General features: G+C 37.2%; 2 protein-coding genes across 19 annotated transcripts in view; one reads left to right on the top strand and one right to left on the bottom strand.

The window, feature by feature from the left end:
* SLC40A1 (solute carrier family 40 member 1) overlaps nt 1–15,679 on the bottom strand; it is a 747,507-nt gene that overhangs the window by 280,012 nt on the left and 451,816 nt on the right. The gene's annotated exons all lie outside the window — the stretch shown is intronic.
* Nucleotides 1–15,679, top strand: part of PMS1 (PMS1 homolog 1, mismatch repair system component) — an 85,605-nt gene that overhangs the window by 49,758 nt on the left and 20,168 nt on the right. For 15 of the 18 annotated variants that reach the window (XM_082690508.1, XM_082690511.1, XM_082690515.1 and 12 more), the window contains 3 exons: nt 6,123–6,239; nt 14,518–14,640; nt 15,408–15,551. In XM_082690508.1, the coding sequence (XP_082546634.1) occupies nt 6,123–6,239; nt 14,518–14,640; nt 15,408–15,551 (384 nt within the window). The remainder of the gene's footprint in view (nt 1–6,122; nt 6,240–14,517; nt 14,641–15,407; nt 15,552–15,679) is intronic. The other 3 variants (XM_082690506.1, XM_082690507.1, XM_082690513.1) reach the window with 1 other exon arrangement.

Genomic DNA, 15,679 nt, shown 5'->3' with positions numbered 1-15,679 from the left:
GCTCTAAAGAGATAAACTTTTCATGAATAAATTGTTATTACTCAGCTGGTCCTTGTTTAAAGGAAGTTGTGATATGGTAAGTATGAAACAAGGATACTTCCCATACAGCAGATTGTTTAGAACCTTACCTGCTTGGTATTATTTTTGAATATTGTTCCTTAAAACACCGACTACTAGCTGGCTTAAAATAACAGCTATAATATCAGAAGCCAGCACTTCTTTGTCTTTTTACACTCATGTGCACACACATACAAACATACACATTAAGAAATACAAAGATTACAGTCTGACAGCTCCTCAAAAAAAAAAAAGAATTACCATATTACCCAGCAGTATAATAATACTAATAATAATATTAAGCAAGAGAAGTGGAAACATATTGCACACACAAATTTGCATATGAATGTTGATAGTAATATCATTCATAATAGCCAAAAAGTGGAAATAACCCAAATGTACATCTTCCAATGAAAGGATAATTCAAAAGTGTATCAATATAATGGAATATTACTTAGCTGTTAAAAAGGAACGAGGTGCTGGTATAACACGGATGAGCCTTGAAAACGTTACATTAGGCGAAAGAAGCCACTCAAAAAAGACTATGTATTGTATAATTCCATTTATATGAAATACATAAAGTAGGCAAATTTATCAAGACAGAAAGTAAATTAGTAATTGCCTTAGATGAAGGCAGGGAATGGAGAGTGATTGCTAACACGAACAGGGTTTCTCTTTAGAATGATAAAATGCTTTTATAATTAGTTGTAACGGTTGCATCACCCTGTGAATATACTAAACAACATTGACTTATATACTTAAAATGGGCAAATTGTGTGGTTTATGAATTAATATCTCAATAAGACTGTAATATTTAAGAAATGAAAGAAAAATGAAGGCTACTTTGGATTTCCTAAAGTAAAGGAGTAGAAAAAGATTATAATTTCTAACCCATGTAGTGGTGTGACAACCAGCAGTCTTAATTTTTAAAAATAAAGAGGTAGTTTTCAACTCCACTGGGGTTACTTTTCCCAAGAAAAATGTATTCTACAAATGTTCATTCCTTCAGCAAATTGTTTATTGTGTCCTTTTGGATACCTGACACTTTTCTTAATACGAGGGACTCAGTCACATTCCCGATTGTTCTTTTCTTCCTCTCTACATGCCATCACCAAGTACATCAAGTCTGTTTCCTATTCTTTGGTTGATCACTGTGCCCTCTTTCCCTCTTAGCAATATGCTTAGTTGTTACCTAGTCCAGTGACTCTCAGCCACAGGATGTATGTATGTATGTATGTATGTATGTATGTATTTGATCGTGGGGAGGGACAGAAGGAGAGAGAGAGTGTTAAGCAGACACTCCATGCTGAACGCAGAGCGCAATGTGGGGCTCAGTCTTACGACCCTGAGATCATGACCTGAGCCAAAACCAAGAGTCAGACAACCAACTGTGCCACCCACCCAAGCACCCCTTAGCCATAGTGTTAATATTAGTAAAGTACCAATGTATGCAAATGTTTTACCTTAAAAGAAAAATTAGAAGAATAATCCTATAATTGTCACACTGGCTTGCATTCCACTTTGTTTTTTTGTAAGTATAAGAAAAAGTAGTAGCATTATAACTAGTGTGCCAGGAATTATACACAATATTTTGTGAATGTGAACTTATTCATTTTAGCATGTCCTCAGGAAAAGTGAGAATCTCTGAGCTGGATAAATTCAATCACATTTTTAAAAACTTATATTGCTTTAGTTTCAGTTCTCACTAAATCATTCTTACAAAAGATCTTTTTTATAGAAATATAGTTCACAGTACAACATTATATAAATTTAAGGTATATTACATATTAATTTGATACATTTATATATTGTAATATGATTGCCATTGTAGCAATAATTAGCATCTCTATCATATTACATAATTATCATTTAATTTTAGTGGTTGGGATAATTAGGGTTCAGTCTTTTAGCAAGTTTGATGATTATTATGGAGTAGTGTTGTTAATATTTGCTATATTGTGCATTAGATCTCTAGACTTAATTACTACTTGTTGCAAGTTTGTACCTTTAAACAACATCTGTCCTATCTCCCCACCTTCTATTCCCTTGTAACTATCATTTTATTCTCTGGTTTCTTTGAGTTTGGTTTTAGATTCCACATATGAACAATATTGTACAGTATTTGTCTTTTTGTATCTGACTCCTCTCACTTAACATAATGTCCTTAAAGTCCAGAGATCTCTTTCTAACATCCATGTCTGATCAAGCATTTTCCCAGTTAGATATCTTTCTCCAGGGACTCTGCATTGCATATAAGATAAACTAAACTTCTTTGTGTGATATGGTCAGTCTTTTATGATCTTGCTCCTGTCTGTCCAGCTTCATCTCCAGCAACCCATATTCTATGTGCTTCCATGCCTTTGCATGTGCCCTTCTATCTGTCAGCAGTGTCTATCCCATGAGTCACGGGTGATAGACTCCTTGCAGATTTCTCTGCACCTACAGTTGCTCTGTGAAGTAGACTTAGGTTTCTACTACAGTGTGTCTGCTGTGTTTCATAATAGCAGTTTTTATAATGCATTATAATTATTTTAATATCTTATTTTCCTTTTATATTTTTAGCTTCCTTTTATCTTTAATTTCCCAGCTTTTAGCATGGAATCCGATGTGAAGTAGATGCTCAATAAATACTTGCTGAATAAGTTCAAAATGAGTGGGATACCTGGGTGGTGCAGTCGCTTAAGCCTCCAGCTCTTGGTTTCAGCTTGGGTTGTGATCTTAGGGTCATGGGATTGAGTGCTTGTTCTGGCCCCCTGGCCTCAGCGCAGAGTCGGCTTAAGAGTCTCTCTCCATGCCCTGCCCCCATGTGCTCTCTTTCTGCCTCTCTCTCAAAATGAATAAATCTTCAAAAAAATTTTGAAATGAGCTCCTCCAAAAATTTTAATTTAGCTAAAGTATTTATAGATTATATGTGATAAAATTATATTTGTGACTCTACATCTCATATTTCCTGAAGCAGTTCCAATTTTAAATAGTCTAGTATATTGTCCTGTAAGTATAAATGTAGTTACCAAGACATAATTTTTGTTTAGAAATATACACATTGGGGGCACCTGGATGGCGTAGTCAGTTAAGCATCCAGTTACTGGTTTTGGCTCAGGTCATGATCTCAGGGTCATGAGATGGAGGCCTTTGTTGGGCTCCGTGCTCAGCATGGAATCGGCTTGGGATTCTCCCTCCTGCCTCTCTTACCACTCATTCTCCGTGGTGCCTGTCTTTAATGAATAAATAAATCCTCAAAAAAAAAAAAAAAGACAGAGAGAGAGAGAAATACACACATAGAACCTATACCTCAGTTTTTTAATTGTTTATAATTTATTTTTATACTTTGGTTTCTTCATGTACTTTATGTTTTTCTAATTAAGATCACTTTGAAAGCAATACATAATAGTGGAAAGGTGAAATTTAGGATGGCGCAATACCTGAATTATTTTCCTAATTCTGTCATTTTGCTGTGTGCACTTTGAGCCTAATTACTTCACATCTCTATTTCTGTGAATGTTAATGAATGAAAATAACTGGAAATTTAGAAATTCTTAGGTATAAGGATCTGTATTATAATATCTGTATTAGTACTGACAACTGCATTCAAAAATATTCTGATTTTAGAATGCTGGGATAGTAGCTCTCAGTGTTTTTGGATTTCCATTATTCTGGTGTGATTTCTTTGATTTGGGGACCCCAATTATTTATTTATTTTTAAGTGAATAGATTAAAAATAATTTTAGTTTGAGAATACACTAATACCCTCAAGTTAATTGGAGAGTAGAGAGTATACCACATGGATGTGGGGGGTAATCATACATGAAAATACATTTGTCTTTGAGAATTCCAAGTTAGGGTCTGATGTTGGCTCTAACTTATTACTGTCTTTGACTAGAGAGGGGAGAGATGTTAGCAGAGTAAAAATAGTAAGTTTGTAGCCAAAAAGATGGGTATAAATTATGGCTCCATGACCTACTATCTAAGTTTCTTTGGATAAATCAGTCAGTCTGAGGTTCATTGCCTGCCTCTGCATAATGAGATAATAATACCTATGTGAAAAAGTTGTGAAAATTAACAGTGGTTTCTAGAATAGTAGTGCCAAGTAAGTTCTTCATAAATCACAAGTCCTATGTGATTAGTGTTAATAAAACTCTGGAAATAGGTAAAAGGTTTCCTGTTACACTGAATTTCAGGTTATTTATTGTTGAGTAGCTGTTGAGTAGTTGAGTAGTTGTTACAGTACCTCTGCTTTCCTAAGCAGGTTTGTCTTTAAGATTCTAAAAGTCTTAACACATCAACATGCAGGGTCAGTGCTAAATGCCATGTCCAGAGGGGCACTTTCCTTCACTGCTATCCCCCAGCATGCCAGTTAGAGGGCAACACTGAATCCATTTACTTCACTTTTCGTTTTATTATATATAATATTCTCAGTACTTCAGATTGCCTTTGTAGGTTTCTGTTCATATTAAGGAGCTCATTTGGTCCGAATCCTTTGATCTAGTTTGGTCTTGTCAGAGTCTCACTGTCTCTCTGTCTCTCTCTCTCTCCCTTCTACAATCAGATATTTAGATCACAGTTTTTTCACTCACAACAAATGTAACTTTTCTACGTTACAGGGGATAATTATAAGGAACTTCTTAACCTCTAGCCATTGAATCTACAAACCTACTTGTTTATACACCCATTATTTCTTTACTGCTTCCAGTTCGGGTGTGTTATATTAAGACCCACCCTTGATCCACACCTGCCTCTAGTTATTGCTCTGTCTGCTTTCAGTTTACAGTGAAACTTTCTGAAATGCTGTCTAGTTTCACATTTTTTAAAAAGATTTATTTTATTTATTTGACAGAGAGATCATAAGTAGGCAGAGAGGTAGGCAGAGAGAGAGGGGGAAGCAAGCTCCCTGCTGGACAGAGAGCCCAATGTAGGGCTCGATCCCTGGACTTGGGATCGTGACCTGAGCCAAAAGCAGAGACTTCACCCACTGAGCCACACAGGCACCCCTAGGTTCATGTTTTTTACGTTCTCCCCATAATCACTGTACGTCATTGAGATTTGGCTTCATTTATTCTCCTTCCCTAGAACTGCCGCACTCTTCTGATTGTTAAAGCCTGTAGCCTCAACTCTGTTCATATCTTTGTTTCTTGACATTGGTCTTCTGTGACTGCTTCTTACAAAATTATCTTGTTCTGTGTACCGTACTGTCCTGTAGTTCGGCCTCCCTCTGCGTCCACACTGCTCCTTTTCAGTCTCTTCTTCCTCTGCTAGTCCCTTGAATGCTGATGTTTTCTCCTAGGTCCTTTACACATCGTTGTAAGGATTTGGGAGGTGCCAGGTGAATGTTTGTTAACGAACAAATTATGCCTGTATTGATTGTTTCTCAGGAGATTTACTATCACGGGATCTTGTTAACTGAACAAATTGCAATATATTATATCTGATGGTGCACTTCACAGACTTTGGTCCAGTCTCTCTGGACCATGATTCTCTTAAACTACCGTACTACATATTTCCAGTGAGAAAAATCCAAGCTCATTATCCAGCTTTTTCTGTCGGTGAGATTCAGTTAGCTTTTTTAAGTGGCCTGTATGTACAAGGTAATTGCAAAGATAATTTTAAAGAGCATGCATTATCCCAAGTTTTTATACCATTTTGACTATTTACAGAAATCTTGCAGCTTAGTTTTCCATCCTTGATAAAATAGTGATACCTTTCTGAGAATAACAGTTTCATTTAAATGTACTGTAAAGTATATACTCTAAAGGTTAGGATCAGGCACTGCCTCATATACTTCCCTACATTGTTTATTTTCATCTTTCATCAACTCTGGGAGATAAATATTAGTCATTTTGTAGAGAGGAGAAAACTGAGGTTAGGGGAAGTTAAATAGATTTTATGCCATAACATATACAGTTACTCAAATTCACAACCAGAGTTCTGACTTTGGAGCCTGTGCATCTCTTCTAAATGATACTGAAATTATAAGCTGGGGATGAATGCTAAATACGGAGATAAATGAGGTAAGCATTTGCGTTTAGTAAATCTAAATTGTGTTAAAAATTGTGTCTTTTTGTCCCTAGGCAGTTATTTGGCAGAAAAATAGAGTATCTGATCATAAGACGGCTCTCATGTCTGTTCTGGGGACTGGCGTTATGGGCAGTATGGAGCCCTTTCAGTACCATGCTAAAGAATCTCAGGTACGCCACAAAATGTTCTTGAATAATTCTGGTTTACCACTGAAACTGTCAAATTATTTTTCTTTTGGGGTTTGGGTTGGCAAGAAGTTTTTCTTGTAACATTTTAATTAGATGTATGTATAGGGTAAAAAAAGAAAATACATTTACAACTTATATTAACCCTCTCTCGCTAGCTCTACTTCCTGTTTTTTTTTTTAATTTGAACGTTATAGTTACATTTTTTTTTTAATAATGCTTTTCAGTAAAGGATCTTCTTATCCATTTACTTTTTGCCGTGAAAGAAGAAGAGTTGGGGCACCTGAGTGTCTCAGTTGGTTAAGCATCCAACTCTTAATTTCAGCTGAGGTCGTGATCTCACGGTCATGAGTTGGAGCCCCGCGTTGGGCTCCGTACTTAGCAGGGAGTCTGCTTGAGATTCTCTCCCTTCCTCTGCTCCTCCCCGACTCTCGCGCGCGCTCGCGCAAATACACAAATCTGTTAAAAAGAAAAAGAAGAGTTGAGCTCTCTCTTACTTTTGTTTTCCCTTAACAATTCTAAATATGTACTCCAGCTTCCTTCTCTTGATCTCTCAGCTTCAGACAGTGCTTCTTGAATTCCTGGAATGCTGGACGAGATTATGAATTAAGAACACTCCCAGTCTTACTTCTATATCATGTCAGCCCTACTTTTATATTATCAAGCTTAGTGACTTGTTTTCTTTTGCAGCCAATTTTAAATCTCCATCTTTTGTTTGAAAATTGACAGCAAAAGTTGAAAATTTATTTGGAGAATACTGCATGTCTACAAATAAATTTCAGTGCAAAGCCAAGTATTGTACTGGGATTACATTTCCTAAGAATCCATGTTACGTGTCCATTTTATACAAATGAGACTATTGCTATTGTTGCAATTAAGTGGAATCTCCTTTCTTGTTCTCCTGTCACTTGCTCAAAATTTGCTTTATATATGAACTATCTTAGAGAGTTTTTGCTTTTTCTGGACTTTCCAAAGTTTGGGTTTTGTTTGTTTGTTTGTTTGTTTGTTTTTTCCCTTTCTTAAGTTGAAGAAATTTTCTTCATCATGTTGACAGTTAAATCCAGCTCTTCTACTTACTCTGGTAGCTGTAGCTGGTAATTTATTCTATTCCATTTTTAAAAAGCATTAGATTTAGAACCTAATTTCTTAGTCGAACTGATTACATGCCAGGTGTTTTATACAGCTCCCATCCTGGAATTTTTTTCCAAGGAATACTAGTTGTTTACATTATTTCATATATCCCATGTCTTCCTGAGAAGTATTCATTCTCATTTTTCTCATATACATCTTTAGTTAACTACCATAGAAAGGGGACATGAGAGGTAGACTTTTATGTATGAGAATGCCTTTATTTTATACTTTCTCTCGTTGACTTTCTCTCTAGTCTGGTAGATCTCGAATTCTAGATTGAAGATAATTTTTCAGAACTTTGAAGACATTGAGTACCTTTGACCATCCATTGTTGTTGATGGGAAAATGAATGCATTCTAGTTCTTTCTTTATTTCTGTATTTTTCTTTCTGAATGTTCTTAGGATCTTTCCTTGGTCTCTGTTCCAAGAATGTCTCAAGATGCATGTCTTTTATTATTCATTTGCTTATTATGCTGAGCACTTGTGAGACCTTTTGAATTTGAAAATTCATTTCTTTTTCAGGTCTGGGTTATATACTTCTATCTGTCATAACTTTGATCACTTTTCTCTTTTAATGAAACTCCTTATTATTGATTTAGGATCTTCTGTTATTTTTCTCTTCCTGTTTTTCTCAAGTTTTGTATCTTTTCCTTTTTCTGTAAGTTTTTGGAGATGTCACACTCTGTTTTATCCCTTCTGGATTTTTTTGAACGTTTTATGTTTCATTTCCAAGAGTATTTATTTTTTATTTTTTATTTTTCTAGAGAGAAAGAGACAGAGGGAATGAGGGTGGGGAGGGGCAGAGGGAGAGAAAAAGAGTCCCAAGCAGGCTCTATGCCCAGCACAGAGCCTAATGCAGAGCTTGACCCCACGACCCTGAGATCATGACCCTGGCTGAAATCAGGAGTTAGATGCTCAACCAACTGAGCCACCCAGGTGCCCTCCAAGAGTGTTTTCAAATTTTACTGATTTTTTACAGCTTCATATTGTTGTTTTATGGATACAAAATCTTGACTCTCTTTAGAGATACTAAGTTTTATTTCTATTTTTAAATTATTTGTTCCTTAAATTATCTCTTTTTTAGGAGGAGGTCGGTTTTGTTTTGCTTTTCGGGTCTTTTTCCTCCAAGCCATTTTTTTTTTTTGTGAATAAAAAGTCTAATTGGGAACTTAGTGTTTGTGGCTGGGCTTATTGGGTGTCAGGCTTCAGTTGAGTATTAATCAAGATCCTGGTCCTGTTCCCAGAGTCTGGGGGAGTCACGAGTGCCATCTTGGGGTGGGGGCTTAGCACACTGCACTGGAGCATACCTACTGCTCCAGTTCTCAGGAAATTCATCTCTCCCCGCTCCCCTCCTTTCCTTCCTTTTTCTTTTCTCTTCCTAGCACAAAGTTAGATGATTGTCATTGGTTCTTGACAGATTATCCTTATTCGGTTTCTTTATGGAACAGTCTATAAGATAGAATCTGATTGTTTTTGCTTGTCTGCTCACTTGAAGCCTGAAGGCTCTATGTTCTGTGAGACAGTTGGTTTCTTTGTTCTTCTCTTTTTTCATAATTTTTTGAAATTTCTTTTCTGCTACTAGTTCTTCTATTCTCCTTGTAGTATTGCGTTCTTAATAATTATCATTTTATTAGTCTTGGATGGAAGCTTGTGCTCTGTTGATGTTCTCTCTGCCTGAGGAACAATTCAGGCCAGCCTTAGTGGCCAGCTGTGGTGCCTGGAGCACTGGCCATGATCTGACATAGGTCCTGTTTTTCAGAGCTTCCTTAATAGTTGTTAAGTAGTTTCAGTATACCCTAGTGCCACCTTAGACTCGTTATGGTAGCTGACTTGGGATAATAAAGGTACTATCTCGGGATAGTGAATTCCCCCATGTTCCTTGTGGTTTCATGGGACTTCATTGCCCACACTGGTAACCCAGGAAGCTTATGACAGGAGATCCAGACTTGATGATCTTTGGTATTATGCTTTTGGTATTCTAGCTGTCATAGTTTGGTCAGAAGCACCAGCATTACCTATATGCTTGTTAGAGATCAAGGACCTCATCCAGGACATAGGGAATCAAGATCTGCATTTTAACAAGACCCCACATTCAAGTACGAAAAACACTGATGTAGATTTTGGTCAGTTATGCTTTCACGTGTGATTGGAACTGTCCTTTTAGTCATTTTCCCAGTGGAAATCACTATATTGAGATGTATTGCCAGATCTATGCTTGCCCATTGATTTTTAAATTTTCTTTTGAATTGGGTGAGAGCTGCTGGTAATCTATCACAGATATCAAAACTTTTGCTATACCTTAATGTGGTTATCCTTGCACAGAAAAATGCAGGAATTTGGAAAGCGTGTGCTGCTGAATATTTCCAGTTCCATGGGTTGTCAGAATGATGAACTTTTGAGTATGTCTCTAGTGAGAGTGACCGTCTAACCAAATCTCTCTATTTATGAACTGTGTATCTAAATGGGTGTTGTATTTATGTTGCCAGTAGCTCCCCATCACCACTCCATGCTTTCTGGCCTTGTAAGGAGGGTTATCCTGTATCAGAGTTTCTTTGACCCTTTCTCATTCCTGGCCAAAAGCAACTTATGTTGTTTGCCTACTGCTAATAGTTGCCCTATCTCACCTCACTTCTATCCCTATTACATATCTTCAGGTTGTGAAACTTGGCCACCAAGACGCCTTCACTGTACTGGATGGCAAATGCATTCGTCATTGAGAACCTTGGATAGAGAGAATTTTCTGTATCTCTTCCCATAATGTTGAGGGTCACTTTCTTTCCTAGAGCCACTTAATGTTGGAGAATCTCTTATTTATGGATGGCGATCCCGGCTGAACCACTGCTGTGATGGCATTTATTAGGAGTTTCCCAATGTGGCTTTGTTAGCTTAAGGGATAGAGATCAGATTTTATTTTTTTTCATGTTTGTTTTTTGTTTTGTTTCGTTTTTTGATAACTATCTTCTCTTGATATTTTTATCTCTGTGTTTTTCCATGCCAAGTTCTGGGTGAATTCCTCAGCGCTGCCTGATTTTTATTCCCAAAACTGCATATTTCCAGGATTCAGAATTTGTTTTCCTGTTCTCTTCTAAACTTGTTTATAGCTATGAGTCTTGATTATTTTAATCACCTGATTTTTTTAAATAATGGATGCAACTTTTCTTTACTCTCTTGAAAGCATAGTACATGTACTAATTTCAAAGTTCTTTTCTATAGCTCTGTCATTTCTACTTTTCTGGGAGAATAGTCTCTCATTCTCTGCTATTTTATATGCTTTGAAATTTTAATTTGCACAGTCATTGTGCATGCAGGTTTGTTGTTTTGTTATTTTTGTTTTTATCTACTCCACCTTCTTCCTCCCCTTGGCTTGGCAGGTACCACCCCCCTCCCGGCCCCAGTTCAAAACCAGGTGCTAATCTTAGTAGTTCATGCCTTCTGTCCTGCCAAGATTTTATCGACCCCTTTTCCTAGCTGACTTTGCTTAGCTTTATTTTGGTTTTGGAGTTATCTGTGTTCTTTCTTGTGACCCTTGCAGGCAGTTCCATAAACAGTAGTCACAGTATTTTTAAGCGTTTTTGAGGGGGAGGAAGAGGGCTGTTTCAGTGGCTCATCTCACACGGAAAGACTGATTTTAATTAATTTCTTGCCTAGTATGTGTTTTCTGTTCCTGTTTCCACATCAGAATGTAATCTCCACCTGGCAGATTGTTTCTTCTTTTAATTGAGATATAGATGACATATAACATTGTATTAGTTTCAGGCATGCAACAAAATGGTTTGTTATAAGTATATATTGCAGAATGATCACCACAGTAAGTCTAATTACATCTATGACCTCACATGGTTACAAAAACCTTTTTTTTCTGACACAGCTGGTTTGTGATCCAAGAGCACATAAGACTTTTGATTTCAGCCATCACTGTCCCTTATGTTTTGCATCCTTAACATCTTATGTTGTCTTCCTTTTAAAGGGTTCAGTCTTGAGATTTTTGTAAAAATTGATTTTATCTATCACTGTTAGGTATTTGCAGGTGAGATCTGGGAGAAGGGAGTTTCTGCATGAATTTGTCCCACTGTTTTGAGCAGAATTACTTAAATTATTATTTTAGAAACATAACTCCCTGGTGTCCTGGAGGTTTACTGAAAGGGAAAACGACGATTAGGAAACCAGTCAGGGTTACTTCAGCAGAATTAGAGGAGAGGGTAGGAGATGCGTTTGACAGATTGGGTTGGTGGCAGGACTCACTATCATGCTGAAGAAACGTGGAGGAGCCAGTAGTACAGCAGGGCAGCAGTGGCATGAAATAGTTCATCAAGTTTTGAATGTCGTGTGATTGAGAAGATTTTTGTGACTGCTAGTTAAAAATAGTAAGCATTTGGGGGTGAAAGAAATAGAGGCTGTACATCTGTATCTTAGTCTCACTGGTGTGTGTGTGTATGGATGTGAATGAAATTACTCAGAAAGTCCAGTCCAAGAAGAAAGGCTCTGATGATGGAACTCGGGGGAACCATCATCATTTATAGGTGGTAAGCAAAGGGAGAGAAATCAGCAAACCAGACTACAGAGGAAGTACAGGGAGGGAGCAGAGAGACCAAAAGAGAGGCTTCCTGAGTGACAGAGTTGTCATTGTCTTCGGGCTCTTCAGAGAATCTTCCCGTCTGTTGCCTCAGATTCACTTCTCCCGACCTCCTACCTTGCAGCAAATGGTCGATTTTCTGTTCACAGAGTTGCTGTTTTCTTCATTCTCCAGTTGAGTTCGTAGGTGTTCAGAATGGTTTGATGTCTGTCTAGCTGGGTTCCTGGGACCAAACGAAATTTAAGTCTCCTACTCCTCTGCCATCCTGGACCCTCTCACGAGTCTGCAGAGAATCACATAAGAGAAAGACTGAGTGTCCATTGGAGGTAGTAGAAACCAGATTCTAGGGGATTCTAGGGGATTCTTGGAGATGATGAAGGGAAGGAGAGGCCATAGTCGCAGGGCAGTCAGGGGAGAGTATTTGTTTATATTTTTGCCTTTTCGTTTTTGTTTTGTTTTGTAGGTTGAGGAATACTTAGGTCAGAATCTTGTATGGTCAAATTTTTATTGGTTGCACTGATTTAGTCTTTCTCTGTCTCGCTCTCTCTTACTTTTTGGCACTGTTTTGGTCTCTAACAGACATTCTTTTTCCATAAGGTACCCTGATTTTCATTTTTAGAGCATTTTATGACTTTGCTCTTTGATTTTACTTTTCCATATAACTTAAATATACTTTGTTCAAAAGGTCATCCTAAGTCAGTTTTAAAACTCAGTATTTGGAAATGATAATTATTCAGTGGACAACTAAGATGGTATAAAAGGAAAATACTATCAATATTACCCGTTTTTCCTCATTTCATTTTTCATTCCTACCTATTTGCGGCAGTTTTAAGTCCACAAACCCAGTAAGTCTTTCAGAGACTAAACAGGTGCTTCCTGATGCTCAGCAGGTGCTTTAAGAAAGATCTCAGGTTACCTGGTAAATTATGCAACCATTTATAAATGCTGTGGACTTTTACAGTTAAGTCGTATTTTGTAGTAGATTATCCAGCTTTATTAATTTATTTTTTAAATTGGCACAGTTTGGCACTGTGACAATAATGCACTTAGTGTTCTAAAATTGGTAATGCATCTCCTTAAACACTTATTTCCAAGAGTAGGGATAGTCATAGACATAGAGGGCAGCCTACCCAGTGTGTTGGTAAAGAGCCTCATGGTTTCCCCTTACCTAAAAATAGCATCTCCGCTGACACTTTCACTTTCCTAGACCTTAGCTGAAATCTTACTATTAGGGTTTCTTAACAGGTTAATATAAATACCTCTGTTACTAGTTGTTTCAGATAAGAGAGTACAAGCTTATATTTTAAATAACTTGACCAAGATCACATAGTTAGTAATGGAGCTAGGATTTAAATCATGTCGGTCTGGCTCTGTCCTATATTCTTAACAGATCTCTGTATTATCTTTAGAAATAATAAGTAGGAGCATTTTTTCTCTGCTTCTATCTCCTCGATCTCTTTCTTTTCTCTGGTATTTTTTTCTAGGATCCTTTATCGTTTTCTCCCTCCTTTTTATACGTTTGTAAAATAAAGAGCATAAAAATAATTGGGTTGATTGTAGGAAAGTTCTCTGAACAAAAATGAAAATAAAATACTACAATTGGGGGGCGCCTGGGTGGCTCAGTTGTTAAGCCTCTGCCTTCGGCTCAGGTCATGATCTCAGGGTCCTGGGATCGAGCCCCACATCGGGCTCTCTGCTTAGCCGGGAGCCTGCTTCCTCCTCTCTCTCTGCCTGTCTCTCTGCCTCCTTGTGATCTCTGTCTGCCAAATAAATAAATAAATCTTTTAAAAAAATATATACTACAATGGCTTCAAAGAGTAAAAGGGATTTTTTTTTTCTGAAAGGATATATGAGTGCCCTTTTTTTTCCCCCAAGATTTGATTTATTTATTTGTCAGAGAGAAACACAGCAAGAAAGGGAACATAAGCAAGGGGAGTGGGAGAGGGAGAAAGAGGTGACTTCTCACTGAGCAGGGAGCCCAATGCGGGGCTCCATCCCAGGACTCTGGGATCATGACGTGAGCTGAAGGCAGATGATTAGCAACTGAGCCCCCCGCCCCGGGCGCCCTTGAAAGGGATTTTTAAATGAGAAATGAAAACACAGTCAGGTCATCTCCACAAAATAGAAACAGCCACTTCTTTATAGGAAAAGATGGCAGAAAAGGACAAACATCTCAAAGAAAGTCATAGTATGAAGAATTTCTAGACTGTAAAGAAAAGAAGAAAGAAAATCGGGTTGAACAGACAGAGTATTGATGTTGTACGCCCTATGACAGTAAAACATATGCCCATTCCTGAAGCTTTTATGAGTGCCAGTTTTTCCTTAAAAAGAGTTGTAGGAAGAGAGAGTTGGAGGCCAAGAACACCAGTGTAATAAGCTTCCATGTTTTATTTAAGGTTAATGTTCAAGACATGGTTATCAGTATAAGACTCTTGAGACCGTAAAATGAAAATCCGTTTTATTTTTTTATACCTTTTGTACTGTATATAGTCAGACCCCTGGAAACACATTCATTTTGACATTGTATACTAATTCTGTAACTATTTATTATAATTGCAGATTTATCTAAGTGGATTTCTTCCAAAGCATGATGCAGACCACTCTTTAACAAGTCTTTCAACCCCAGAAAGGAGTTTTATCTTTATAAACCAACGACCAATACATCAAAAAGACATATTAAAGGTAATCTATTTTAGAAAAAAAAAAGTATTACTTGGATCAAAAATAAAAACTAGCTCTACCATTTGTCAACCTGTTGTAAGAACTACTTCAACGATTTGCTCTAAAATAAGGAGAAGGAGAGGGGCGCCTGGGTGGCTCAGTGGGTTAAAGCCTCTGCCTCCAGCTCAGGTCATGATCTCAGGATCCTGGGATCGATCCTCATATCGGGCTCTCTGCTCAGCAGGGAGCCTGCTTCCCCCTCTCTCTGCCTGCCTCTTTGCCTACTTGTAATCTCTATGAAATAAATAAATAAAATCTTAAAAAATAAAATAAGGAGAAGGAGATAAGGAGATACTCTAGTATTTATTAAGTGTTGTGTTAGGTGTCTTACATAGGACTTCGCAACAATTCTGTGATGAATTATTATCCTTATTTATAGTGAAGAAACTGAAGTATTAGTGACTAAGAAGTTAGGGACTAAGAAGCCCATTATAGCCAGGAAGCAGCAGTCTGGATTTGAACCCTGGACTTTGGAAACATCCATGACTGTCTGATCTCTTAACCGTGAAGCCAGATGCACTGGAGAGTTGTACTTCTTAGTGAATGTTGGTGCTTCATGTAAGTTCAAGGCCTCCAAATGAGTATTACCATTTAGATACTGCTTTTCCTCATTAGCAGTTACATTTACTCAGTTTCTCAGCAGACTATGATTTTTTGGTTTTATTTAAGGGCGGCAGTACTATCTTTAGGTGGTATTTTTATCGTTTCTGTATTACATGTATTTCTAGTTAATCCGACATCATTACAATCTGAAGTGCCTAAAGGAACCAACTCGTTTGTATCCCATTTTCTTTCTGAAAATTGACGTTCCTACAGCTGATGTGGACGTAAATTTAACACCAGATAAAAGTCAAGTATTACTACAGAATAAGGTAAATTTGGGAAGAGTTTTTTTTATTTATGTTATTTACAAACTTACGCAGTCCTAACCATTTTCACATGGAAAGTTGCTTATTTATACATATTTTTAAATATTTTAAATCTTGCCTATTTATTATTT

The sequence above is a fragment of the Mustela nivalis genome (genome assembly GCF_964662115.1).
Source record: "Mustela nivalis genome assembly, chromosome: 11".
NCBI classification, from domain to species: Eukaryota; Metazoa; Chordata; class Mammalia; order Carnivora; family Mustelidae; genus Mustela; species Mustela nivalis.
Note: the sequence above shows the minus strand (reverse complement) of the source record. Positions and strands in the feature narration are given on the sequence as shown.